General features: G+C 46.6%; 1 protein-coding gene across 1 annotated transcript in view; it reads left to right on the top strand.

The window, feature by feature from the left end:
• Nucleotides 1-10,146, top strand: part of LOC102384478 (transmembrane protein 68-like) — a 47,051-nt gene extending 36,905 nt beyond the window's left edge. The window contains 1 exon segment of the mRNA XM_014526353.1: nucleotides 7,404-10,146. Within this exon segment, the coding sequence (XP_014381839.1) occupies nucleotides 7,404-7,508 (105 nt within the window). The 3' untranslated portion in view covers nucleotides 7,509-10,146.
• The last annotated feature ends 2,796 nt before the right edge of the window (nucleotides 10,147-12,942 follow it).

Genomic DNA, 12,942 nt, shown 5'->3' with positions numbered 1-12,942 from the left:
GGTGGGAGACCCATTCAGGGTGTGGGCCCAAGGTCCCCTCAGCCTGCACAGATGCAGCCTGCATGACATGTGGCCCCTAGTCACTTTGAAATTGGGTAGCCTGTTCTCGGACCACACCCGAAGTAGTTGATTGTAAGATCTGCTAGGGATATTGTGTTGCCAGGGGTTTTGGTGGTTGGTTGTTTTTTTTCCTGTCCTGCTCAAATCATAAACTTTTCCTTCATTTTCTGTCTTCCTTGTCTTCTGTCAGTTCAGTCACCATAGCTTTGAGGCTGAAAAGTTCAGTGTTAAGCAGCATGTTTATTAAAGTTTTCAAGTTAGCTAGTCTGAGTGTCAAGACTGCCTAGCCCTGGGTCAGACAAATGCTTGAAAATAGTTTAATCTGTTGAAACGGGTGGCAATTATTTGCTTAAATAGCTATGAGGAACCGAGGTTTAGGCCCATTCATATGCTTTAAGTTTTAAGATGCATGTTCAGGTATTTGGCATAAAAGCTACTATTAGTACTTTACCCAGACCAAAATCTGCCATCCTGTGGTTTATGCTGGTTTCAGTTCTGTGGACTCTAGTCTATGTGAATTGTACAAAATTCAGCATACTGGCTTCAAATATAGCTGGGCATATTTGCCTGAAGTGTCAGATTGCTGTCCAGTAGAGATTGGGGGCAAAAGTTGAGAAAGGTGCCCACTGCTGCAAGCTGTGGGCTTATTAGGGAGAGGGTTGGCAATGCAAGGTTTTGTTGGGGGTTTTTTACTGACAATCTGCGAGCTTTTGACTGACAGCCAAACTTGTTTTACTGAAATATCTTTTTCCTGGTATGTTTTACATAATGTAAATACAGCTCTTATTCCAGGTCCCATTAGCAGGGCTGGGTTCAAGTTTAGGAGTTAAGCATCAACCACGATGAAAAAAAGAAAGTTTGTTCTCAGGAAAAACTTGGTATTAAAATGTTTTCCTTGGCTGGACCCCTGCTTGACTGCAGCAATGGTCTTAAATTGTGCTGTCCTTCTTGTCAGACCCCCAACATAGTCACCCTCTGATGACCTTACTGCACCCTGCACTGTGGTGCTCAACTCGCCAGCAGCACACACCTGAGAGACCACTCCCTTCATGGTGCTGTGCTCCCACTCAGACACAAGTTGGTGCTGCTGTTCTCTGTCTGTCAGAGTTTCCATCAAGTTGCAGCTGCTTAGTGTCTTCACTGATGATTACAGGGACCAGAGCATAACCATATAGGTTCATAGACGTAGGGACGGAGGGGACCTTAGCATATCATCAAGTCCGACCCCCTGCCCTGGGCAGGAATGATTACTGGGCTCATATGGCCCCTACTAAGTTTAAGCTCATATGACCCCAGCTAGGTAGTTATCAAGCCTCCTTTTAAAGACCCCTAAGGTAGGAGCCAGCACCACTTCTCTTGGAAGCTGGTTCCAGATCCTGGCTACCCTGACTGTGAAGTAGTGCCTCCTGAAGTCTAGCCTGAACCTACTCTCAATCAATTTGTGGCCGTTATTCCTTGTTACTCCGGGAGGTGCTTGGGGGAACAGGGTCTCACCCATTCCCCTCTGGTAAGTTTATAGACGGCCACTAGATCCCCTCTCAGCCTTCTCTTGTGAAGGCTGAACAGGTTCAGGTCCCATAGCCTCTCCTCGTAGGCCCTGCCCTGTTGGCCCTGGATCATGTGAGTGGCTCTCCTCTGGACCCTCTAGCTGCTGGCCTCATCCCTCCTGAAGTGCGGTGCCCAGAACTGGATACAGTACTACAACTGTGGCCTGACCAGTGTCACATAGAGGGGGAGGATCACCTCCTTGGACCTGCTCGTGATGCATCTGTGGATGCATGACAAGGTGCTGTTAGCTTTACTGACCGCGTCCTCACATTGGCGGCCCATGTTCATTTTAGAATCAATATTGACTCCAAGATCTCTTTCTGCCGCTGTGCTTTCGAGAAGGGAGTACGCCAGCCTGTAGGTATGATGTTGGTTCTTTCTGCCTAAGTGCAGTACCCTGTACATGTCAGTATTGAATCCCATCCTATTCACATTCACCCACCCCATAACCTGTCCAGGTCCAGTTGTATCTTGTTCCTCCCTTTTGTCATGCCCACCTTGCCCCAAATCTTGGTGTTGTCAGTGAATTTGAACAGGGTGCTTTTCACCCCCTTGTCCAAGTCACTAATAAAGAAATTGAACAGTACAGGCCCGAGGACTGAGCCCTGGGCACCTCCCCTGCCCACCTCCCTCCAGGTCGAATATGATCCATCCACTGGGTGCGGCTCCCTAGCTAATTTGAGACCCATCTGACAATGCCACAGTCACCTAGCTTTTTAATGAGAATGGGGTGGGAGACAGAGTCAAAGGCCTCCCTGAAGTCCAGAAAGGCTACATTGACCGCGACACCTGTGTCCAATGATTTTGTGACCTGATCGTAGAAGGCTATCAGATTGGTCTGACAGAACCTGCCCTTAATGAAACCATGCTGGTTGCCCTTGAGCATCCTCCCCACCTGCTGGTCCCTCCCAGATGTGCTCGTGGATAATTTTTTCAAAGACCTTCCCCAGGACTGAGGTAAGACTAATGGGCCTATAGTCGCCTGCATCCTCCTTCCTCCCTTTTTGAAAATTGGGATCACATTGGCCTTCTTCCAGTTTTAAGGCACCTGGCCAGAGCACCATGAGTACTTGTAAAGCTATGCCAGGGGCCCCGCGATGACCCCTGCCAATACCCTCAGCACCCTGGGGTGGAGAGCATCTGGACCTGCTGATTTTAACAAGTCCAGCCCCTCCAGAAGTTCCCTAACTTGGTCCTCCCTGACCCAAGGCCTGGTGGAGTCCCTCCTGAATCCAGGTGGGGGAGATGCCTTGGTCCCTGCTCAGAAAAATGGAGGCAAAGAATTTGTTAAAAAGGTCTGCTTTTCCATGTTGTGCAACCACCAGATTGCCAAGCATATCCTGCAGGGGCCTGACGTTGCCTAGTGCCTTCTTTTTACTCCCTATGTATTTAAAAAAAAAAGACTTTTTTCTGTCCTTGATCCTTGTTGCTAGCCCTAGTTCTGTCTCTGCCTTAGCCTTCCTAACAGCCTCCCTACAGACTCATGCTATGAAGGTATAATCCTCTTTGGTGATAGCCCCCCCTTCCACTAGATGTATGCCTCCTTTTTGGCTTTCAGACATTCCTGAATGCCTCTGGTGAGCCAAGGGAGCTTTTGAGCACTTTTTCCTGCTTTGACTCACGTTGGGACTGTCGCCCCTTGGGCTCGGAGGATCGTCTCCTTAAGGAAGGACCACTCATCTTGGACACCTAGTTCCCCTACTCTCGGGACCGCAATGCCTCTCCTACCAATCTCCTCAACTCATTGAAGTCATCCCTCCTGAAGTCCAGGGCTGCTGCCTTGCTGCAGGCCCTTGACACCCTGTGCTGGATGGTGAATTCCAGTAGGTGATGATCGCTATCGCCCAGGTTGGTCAAGAACCTGGAGTCCCCTCACTAAGTCATTGCCTGTGGCCAGGACCAGGTCCAGCAGGGCATTCCCCCTGGTGGGACTGTGCATCTTCTGGGTTAGGTGGAGGTCTTGTATCTCAGCAAGGAACCTGGTTGACTGCTCCTCCCAGCAAATGTCTGGGTAGTTTAGATCACCCATGATGACCACATCCCTTGACTTAACTGCCTCCGCGAGCTGACCCAAGAATTCCTGGTCCAGCTCTTCCCCCTGGTTGGGTGGTCTGTAGTAGACCCCACCATTAAGTTCCTTTCCCCTGGTCCCCCTTGTATTCTGACCCAGAGCACTTCAGTCTGCCCCTCCTCTGACCCCATCCTGTTAGTTGAGGACATGTATTGCTCTTTGACATAGAGTGCCACACCTCTGCTTTTCCTCCCCATTCTGTCCCACCTGTATAGTCTGTAGCCCTTAATGTTTACCACCCAATCATGAGTTGAAGTCCACCAGGTTTCAGTGAGCCCTACTATGTCTGGGTTTGTACCAGGTATCTGGAGGGCGAGTTCCTCCTGCTTATTCTCCATACTTTGAGCATTAGGAGGCCTTAAATGCCTTTACACTATCGGTGCATGTCTCCTCCCCCCCCCAATTCTTAGGGCTTTCCAAACCCTTATCACCTATCTGGGTACTTCTTGTGCTCATCACCTGTCTTGGCTGGGATGTGTCCTCCTGTGGCCCAATCGCCTGGCAGAGCTAGTATAAAGCACACCGTATGAGATCAGCCAACCTGGAAGAGAAGACACACTTGCCTTTAGGGGCTGTACCCAGCTGGCTGCAATAAGGATATTAGGGTTAGTCATCTGATGAACAGGTGCTACCTGATGCAACAGGTGCTACCTGATGCAACCCCAGAGACATGGCCTGGTCCCAGCTGGGTTGAATAAGGCAATCCAGGTAGCCAGCCACCTGCAGCTGCAGGCAGCAGGCCCCAGCTACTCTACCCACTAAAAGCCAGATCTATCCTTGTCTTAGCAAATTCAAAAGTTCTTGCTCCCAGCCTTCCATGCACTTCCTTGTTGGTATTGTGGTAAGATCTGTGGCATTCCTTGATTCCAGTTGTCTGCTTTTGGTTCTGGTTTGACCTTCAGCACTGTCTTTTGATTTGTGATCCTGGTTAAGCCTTGGCTTACCCTGTCTCCAGCTATGGCTTCTGTCCTTGGCCTGTTCTGACTTTGGCTCTGGCTTCCAATGTAGGAGGGCAGCTGGATCTACCTTGTTTCCCCCTCTGAACTCACCTGCCACAACTTCGATTGAAAAGAAAAAAAGGTTCAGTTACATTCTTTAGGGGTGAGGAAAACATCACAGACCTCCCAGATGATAATTCACATGGTACTGATTTTTATTTAGCAAGCAGTTACAAAGTGGTATTCACCTCACCAATTACCTCATTAGCAAGGGAAACTCTGTAGTTGAGCCGATAACCCCCCTGGCTGGGGCATGCCCCAGATGCTATTAGACTATTCTTAGTTCAAGTGGCGTCTTCCCGGTTAATTAAGTCATCAGCAGGGCGCATTCCCTGCACCTCTACAAGTAGTGATCAGAGAGCTGCCTTCGCAGTTACTTGCCGTGTCTAATGGTGGAGCTGGCTCAGCTCTTAGCTATCCAGTAGTGCAGCCGGCACTGCACAGCCTTAGCTGCCTGTGTTGTCCCAAATACCTTTACCTCGGGGTTCTTCATGGCCCGACAATCCCCCGAGCCCCGACTCTTCCCAGGGCTATCTCCCCCCCGGGAGTGCGCGTGGTGGCAGGCCCCTCGGGTGAGTACCCCTCTCCTTATTAGCCAGCTGTGGCATCCTGGGGTTGGTAGTCTCAGCCCCTTTTTGGTGGGTGATTGGGCTTCTCTCTCTCTTTCTTATCTTGCGATTCGCTGTTCTTCCTCCAGTACCCGGAAGCAAGGTGTGCTTGCTCGTCGCCAGGTTTATACTGGCCATGGCGAGTTAATTATCCTGATCTCTCCCCAGTGTGTGATTCCCCCCACCTGTGTAAGGTACCCGCTATGGTTACCCACTCCCATGGCTACCCTAGTAATGGGGCTTCTGCCTGAGCCCCTGTTACATTCAACTCCAGTTCTGATGCAAGACCCTACTGCAGCCCCCACCTCCCTGTGGAGTTGATCTGGGCTGCACCTATGCTTCAGGTCTTACTACTAGGCAAGACATCCCACATCCTGGTTTCCTAGCATTTACTGATAGTTAGGGATCCGGGTTTCCCACTTCCCATGGAAAAATGGAGTAAACCAGAAGCAAACACGGATTTCTCGTTTTACAAGAGAAACCCATGGATTTTGCCATTTTGCAATGAGCTCCTTGTCACTGCCCTCAATGCAGCCCCTTGCACTGGTGGTAAGCAGTGGCAAAGAGATCCCCACATGGATCCGCTGTTTTCTGCCATGCCCAGTCATGCCTGCTGGGCTCTGGAGGCCCTGGGGGAGAGAAGCAGAGTGGTAGGGAACAGTGGCTAGCAGCTCCTCTGCACAGCTCCACTGTTCCCTGCTTCCCTGCCTCCAGAGCCCAGCAGGCACAACCTGGCACGGCAGACAGCAGCAGAGCCACACGGGGATCTACTTACTGCCGCTCACCCTGCACTGCCCTGGCGATGTGCCTCCTGGACATGGGGCTGTAGTGAAGGCAGCACCATGGGACTGCACCCCTCAAAGCAGCAGCAGAAGCAGGAGGTGTGTGGTCAGGGCGTGGGCGGGGGAGAGCAGAACAAGGAGATCCCTGCATGGCCCTGCTATCCCCGGTCACACCGGATCATGCGTGCCAGGCTCTGGAATCCCCGGGGGAGGGAAGCAGGGTGGGAGCTTGAGCCTGCAGCCTGCGCCTGCACCTGCCCTGTCTACAGATCTGGGGGATGTGGGTCTCCACCCTGGGAGTGCGCGTGGTGGCAGGGCCTGCATAGGGTCTGTGGACCCAGGTCCATAGCCTGGCAGTTGAGGGCCCCCTCCGGCATGGCTGGGGGAGCAGGGCTGTGGGTGGGGAGTGAGGGGCACCAGCAGGGCCGGGGGGGAGGGGGCTGTGGGGGACCTTTAAGTTTAATTGCAGATTTTGAGTTTTTTAGCAGAGAATTTGGTATTTTTTAGCAGAGAATTGTGTGTGTGTGTGTGGGGGGGGGGCAGGGGTTCAGAGAAAATCAGGATCCCTGCTGATAGCCATTCTTAGCCTGTTTTCTCTAGTGATGGTCAGCAAGTTTACTGACAGTTGACAACTCTTAAGAAGTCTATTAAAGCTGTACCTTAGCTGTACCTTACCGTATTACAGCTTCTAGTTCATGCTCTTTTACAAATATTTACTTCAATCAGTTCTACAAAACTAGGAATTAAATTTTTCATTCTAGACACCCCCTTTTCCTCAGCCTGCTCTGATTGTAAGAACTGTTCTTGAGAAAACAGACTTTTCAGAGGAATTTAGCTGTAGAGCCAGTCAGGCCCCTTCTCTTTCATCAGGGGAACTGTTTAGGCAGGCCTTGATCTCTGTAGTTAGTGCCAAGTCTTTTTCAAAGGATTTTCCTTGTAAAGTTCTCCCAAGCTGAGGGAGCTGCTCACCTGATTTCCATAACTTTGACTTCTGGAAGATCTGGGTACTGACCTCACAAAGCCTTATTACTAGACAGTTTCAATGAGAATTAGAAAACCCAAAGTATGTATGCACATAATGTTACCATGTCTTGAAAACCCATAATGACAGTTATGCAGCTGCTTATGTGCTCTCCAAAATTATCGTTGTAATTCTTTTTCATTAAAAAAATTCTATAGAGACAACTAGCACATGCACATTTTCCCAATAATTCCCACCCTCCCGCAACTCCTCATATCAAGGTTGCAAAAGGAAGTTGGGGCTCTACTATATGCATGGCTGCATAATGTCAAGACTCATAAAAGTTTAACTGTCTCTTTCTTTTTCCTTTAACAGACAAAGACTGCGCTCCAAAATCTGATACACAGACATCAACAAATACCAGGGAGCATGTGGAAGGCTTTTTTGGCACGGTTCGAAAAATCACAAAAAAATGACTAGAAAATTTTACATATTTAGTGACTCATTAATTATAAAAAATTACATGTAGTTCAATAAGCAGTCCTCTGACAATTCATAGTAAAAAGAAATGTTCTGTAGAAATGGTTGCTGGAAGATTGTCACTGATGTTACATATTTCATTTATGGATTTCCGTATAACCAAACAAGAAAAATGTGATTTGATTGACTGTAGATTTTCCTGTGTTGTATCCAGGGCTCAATCTTGCACTCTCTACCCAAACAAAATTCCTGATGATTTCAATAGGAAGCTTGCTTGAATACAAGCTACAGCAACAGACAGAGAACTTATGCAAAAAGGTGCATGCATTTTTTTTAAGTTAGTGAACCAAAACCAAAGGGGCTTTGGTACATAACTGTTACTTTAAGTACTTAGGAACCTAGGTTTCATTGTTTAGATCTTCAGAATACCATCCTTCTCAGCTCTACCTAATCATGCAAGTGCCTAAATTTCTGCCTGTGGATATGTGCAAACCCTGTCTATATCCTGATGCATCTGAGCTGCTTGGAGGCTAAATCCTGGTGTCTCAAAGTAGATGTTGCCTGCTTACCTCACCTGCAGGTACAATCCGGTAGATACTTTTTTCAGTACACCTGTTGGAGTAAGCATCCTCCCATGATAGTAGAGAATGAGAGACCGTGTGGGTCTCAGTAGTCCAGTGCTTAGGATACTGCTTGGGATATGTGAAAGGGAGGTTTCCATTCATGCTCCAATGACCATATTTCCACAAAGAGGAGTGTTTTTTATAGGAAAGCATGAGAAAATAGTCCTCTCAGAATATGAAATAGTGACATTGAACGGTTGCTTTGAATTTATTTGAGTCTCTGTTCCAATAAGGCAGAAAAGGAATTTGAAAATGCATTCCCCCCATCTTGCTAGTGAGTGTTACAGCACCTAGGTTTAAAAGAGTGCATGTGTGTTGGGAGAATCGTGCTGTTCTCTTTCACAAGGATTTAGTGGCTAACTCCAGGAAAAACTTAGGTGGCTAAATAGCAGCAAAGAATAGGATCACTTGTTTGCTATGCTATCCAATAGAAAATGTTGAGACAGCTTCCTGCTCACAATGTTGCTGTATATGTATCCCATTCTTAGGCACCCAGACTCCCCATGTAACACCTGGGCAGAATTAGGTGCCTAGCTGGGTCCAGGATTGCAGCAGGTACCCCTAAAGGTTGAGTGATGCATCCCCCAAGTCCCTTTGTAGTTGCACCCCTAAATGCCTAACCAACAGCTTTCAAGATATTAACTCATTCCAAAATGGCACTCCTTATAATACATTTTCAGCAGTTCCCCATTTCTAACTGTGCATGTTGTTCCTAGATAATTTTCAACTTTCTTCTCACGTTTATCTGACAAAATATTGAGTCCAATTTTAAGTCGAGCTGAATTATTAGACCCCCTTTAAGTGCCTGTAAACTGAAGCTTTATATAAAATATGGCATTAGCTGGAGTTTACATTTTTCATATGGTGCATATTAATTCCTAGAGTACTGAACCCAAAATTGCCAGTGATTTTTAAGTAATGGTGTATAAAGTCCCTCAAGTGAGATAAGAAGGGAACTATAAAAGGTTTTCCATACTCTACTCAGTAATATATTTCAAAAAACTTTTCTGTTTCTAAATGTTGCTCCCTCCAATATGTTCAGCATTTCCATAGTAAAATTACTGTCAGGAATGAAATACTCTTTGCTGTATAAGTAATTCTCAACCAGAGTGCTGTGCAGTTCCTTTGAAGGGTGCTGTGAGGTGTGAGGAGATGAACAGATAAGTGCAGGCTTGGGCTTGTCCCTGCCTAGCTGATCTCTTACCCTCACTGCCTGGCCAGTCTGCAAGGAGGCAATCACTGTAATCTGTAAATAAGTTTTTGGAACTGGGTGCCACTCAGTGAGGTGTGCCTTCAGTCCAAAAAGGCTGAGAACCACTCTGCTAAAGATGCAGCATGTCTCTTACTTAAGTCAGTGGCAAAATGCTCTTTTACTTCAATGGTGCAGCAGTCTATAAAATCTATACAAAATATCCCATTTTGCATTGTAGGATGTATGAGTTTTTGTTACGCAATAGCAAATTATTTTGTTGTTAGTTTCAGTCAATAAAGGCAATCTCCAAACACACACAAGTCAATGGCAGGACTGAAACAGTGAGGGTTGATTCCAATCTCAAATGCTTACTTTGCTGGGAAGAACATGAGCACTTAATTAGTGCAAAAAAATGAGCTGTGTGTTTCAGATAAAGCTTTCAAATAGATTGCAAGTGAATGCTATTAAAAAAAAAAAAGTATGGCTTAAGTTTTGCCAACTTTCATGGTAAAATTACTAGCCTGTCCCAACTGGATGTTTTAATATAAACTCCCAAGACTCCTGGAGACAAGTGACACTGTAAAAATCTCAGCTGTCATTTTTTAAAAAGTCTAACAGTCCTGTTTTTAGTCCTGGAAAGCTTGACCTGCTTTCTGAAGCTACCACAAAGCCTCAATAACTAGAAAGCAAATAGGAAGGCAAAACTGTATTTATTTAAATAAATTCTTTAAAAATTATTATCGTGATTTCTTTGAGGCTCTTACTGTCAAGTGTATCTTTTGGTTGCCATTTAAAAAACTGCAGTATATATTTTGGAAACACTGACCGCATCTACACAAAACACTGACTGAGCAGTCGTTACTACACAGTCATTTAGTACTTGTTTATCAAGTACTAAAAGACTGCACAGTAACCCAAGTTACTGCACAGCAGCACTGCCAAATGGCTTTTTTGTGAGGCTGTTGCTCAGTACCTTGGATAGTACTGCGCAGTAGTGTCATGTCATGGTTGTTGCCACGTGACACTGCTGTGCAGTAGTAGTATCAAGCAACTGCATAGTCAGCATATCATGTAGACGTGGCCACTGAGAGAGAGAAGATGAAATATTAAACTGGCAGGTGTGTGTGTGTGTGTGTGTGTGTGTGTGGTTTAAAGAAAAGGACATTTTCTTTTGTCCTACAGCTGGTGTCATTCTGAAAATTCATTTTATTCCTAAGTTGTCCCTTGCTAAGTGCTGTTCAAAAGAATTCCTAATGCCCTTCATTTTTTCATGAAAGCCAGATATTGTGATATTTGAATGTTAAGTTTTCAGGCTGTGTGGGATCTTCATTGAGTGAAAGCTCATATGCACATGCTTGCTATGAGTGTGCATGTGGCACAAGTGCTCAAGCTTGGAGTCTTTTTGTCATATCACTGCCCACAGACTGACTATGCTTCTCCTTTTTGTGTTCTGCACTAAAAGGATAGTGTGGTGCCTCCTTTCTGTTCCCCCCAATAGCCTCACCTCAAGACAAAGCACTTCATTGGCTCATGTTTCTCACACCTTCCTAAAGCTCCTGAAACCCACCCTCACACACACACACACACACACACAGACACACACACACACACACACACACACACACACACACACACACTTTATTAAAACACAGCAAAGTAGCAGGTATGCCTATGCTCTACTATAGGGATTTTGCATGCTTCTGGGCTTTGCTGGTTACCTCACAGGGCTGAGAGGGAAATGTTTTCCCCTCCTGCTGCTGCTTATATCAGGGTTTGTTTAATGCTTTCCTCAGAAAGGGCGTGTATTGGCTGCAGCCAAGATATGGGATTGTGAGGAAGAAACGCCAATATTCCTGCTAGCATTTAAACCCTGAAATTCCTGCCTTGAGGGTTTTGTCCCTCTGCTCAGGGGACAAGATCACCTGATCACCTCAATTGTATTTATTTAAATAAATAGAATTTAAAAATTTATTATCACAATTTCTTCAATGGGTCTTACTGTCAAGTGTCTTTTGGTTATTTTTGTCTTTCGGGTGTCTCTTTGCACTCATTAAGTATCCATATCCTCCCCATGGCCTGATCACCATATTTGGGGTCAGGAAGAAATTTTTATCCCATGGTCAGATTGGTACCGACTGTGCGGGTTTTTGTCCTCTTCTGTAGTGGGGTGCATGGCTGTAGTAGTATAGTAAAAGCCGCGTTATCTGGCACCTTACAAACTGGCATGCTCTACTAACCAGCATGCCAGTTGACGTAGCAAAAGAGAAACCAGAAGTGCCCGCCATGGCACTTCCAGTTTCGCCAAGCCCCCACAGCCCGGGGCAAAGCAGCCTGTGCCGTTGAGCCCCCAATCCCGGGGCATAGCACCCTTTCCCCAGTGTGCCTGGGGCCCCCCTCCCTGTCCCCCGGCACACTGACATGGCAGGAGGGGTGGCGGTGCACCGGATGTGGTGGAACGGACGACAGCCCGAACAGTCAAAGATGCCTGTTCGGGCCTCTCAGGTAACTGGCATATTTGGTTATCTGGCACCCCCCATTCCCCATGGGTGCCAGATAACAAAGCTTTTGCTGTACCAGGACCCAGGGGTGACCATGGTGCCCCCTGGTGTCCAAATGGCTATTGCCTTAACTTGATTATAGGTACCCTTCCTTCACTTTTGCCCATCATGCCTTGGTGTAAAAGGTACAGAGAAAGGCAACAAAGATGATCAACATATGGAGTACCTACTGTACCAGAAGAAGGTAAAAATGCTAGGACTTTTCAGTTTGGAAAGGAGAGGGCCAAAGTCTATATGATACAGGTACACACTATCATGAATGTTGTTGATAAAATATGGAGGAAACAATCATTTGTCAAATCCTAGAACACAAGAACTAGAATTGCTAGAAATTAACAGGAGACAGGTTAGAAGAAATAAGAGGAAGTGCTTCTTTACACACTGGGTGCATCTGTGTCCCCATATGGCAACATTGCTATGGCACTATGCTTTAGTACTTCCTTTTGGAAGTACTAAAACATGGAGCAGTACAGGCTGTTACTGCATTGTGAGGGTGGCGCACATTTAGATTTTGCAGCTACATCACCATAGTGGCATGCTATAGCCGGGGAGCATGCTACTATGGTGACGTAGCTGGTGATCATGTATAGACACACATGATCACTCTGTTGCCATAGTGCACCATACAGTGACGTAGCACATCGCTATGCTTCCATAGGGTGATGTGTGGATGCTGTTGCCCCTAGGATTCCTTTTACCAGAGACCCCCAAGGATTGACATGATTTGGTATCAAGTGAACTTTTAATAGTAACCCCTAGGCTTATTACAAGTATTCTCCCTTGCAATATGACCTGGCAAGTGGTTCCTTCAGGCATTGCAGCAACGACTTTCAGTGGTCTCAGATCCTCTGCTGGGTGTGCGGGATGTTAGTTTCTGGATTCCTTGTTGTTCAGACAAGAAGTCCAAGGTTGTTCCTGTCTCCCCAGGGTGGCAACACAGAAGGCACACACGTGTTCCTTTGTTTGTCCATCACTTTTGTAAATTCTTTCATCCCAAATTGTCCAATCCCTTGGCTCTGTGCCAAGCATTCCTTATATGGTACATCAATCCCCTGGCACTG

The sequence above is a fragment of the Alligator sinensis genome, unplaced genomic scaffold, assembly GCF_000455745.1.
Source record: "Alligator sinensis unplaced genomic scaffold, ASM45574v1 scaffold1104_1, whole genome shotgun sequence".
NCBI lineage: Eukaryota > Metazoa > Chordata > Crocodylia > Alligatoridae > Alligator > Alligator sinensis.
Note: the sequence above shows the minus strand (reverse complement) of the source record. Positions and strands in the feature narration are given on the sequence as shown.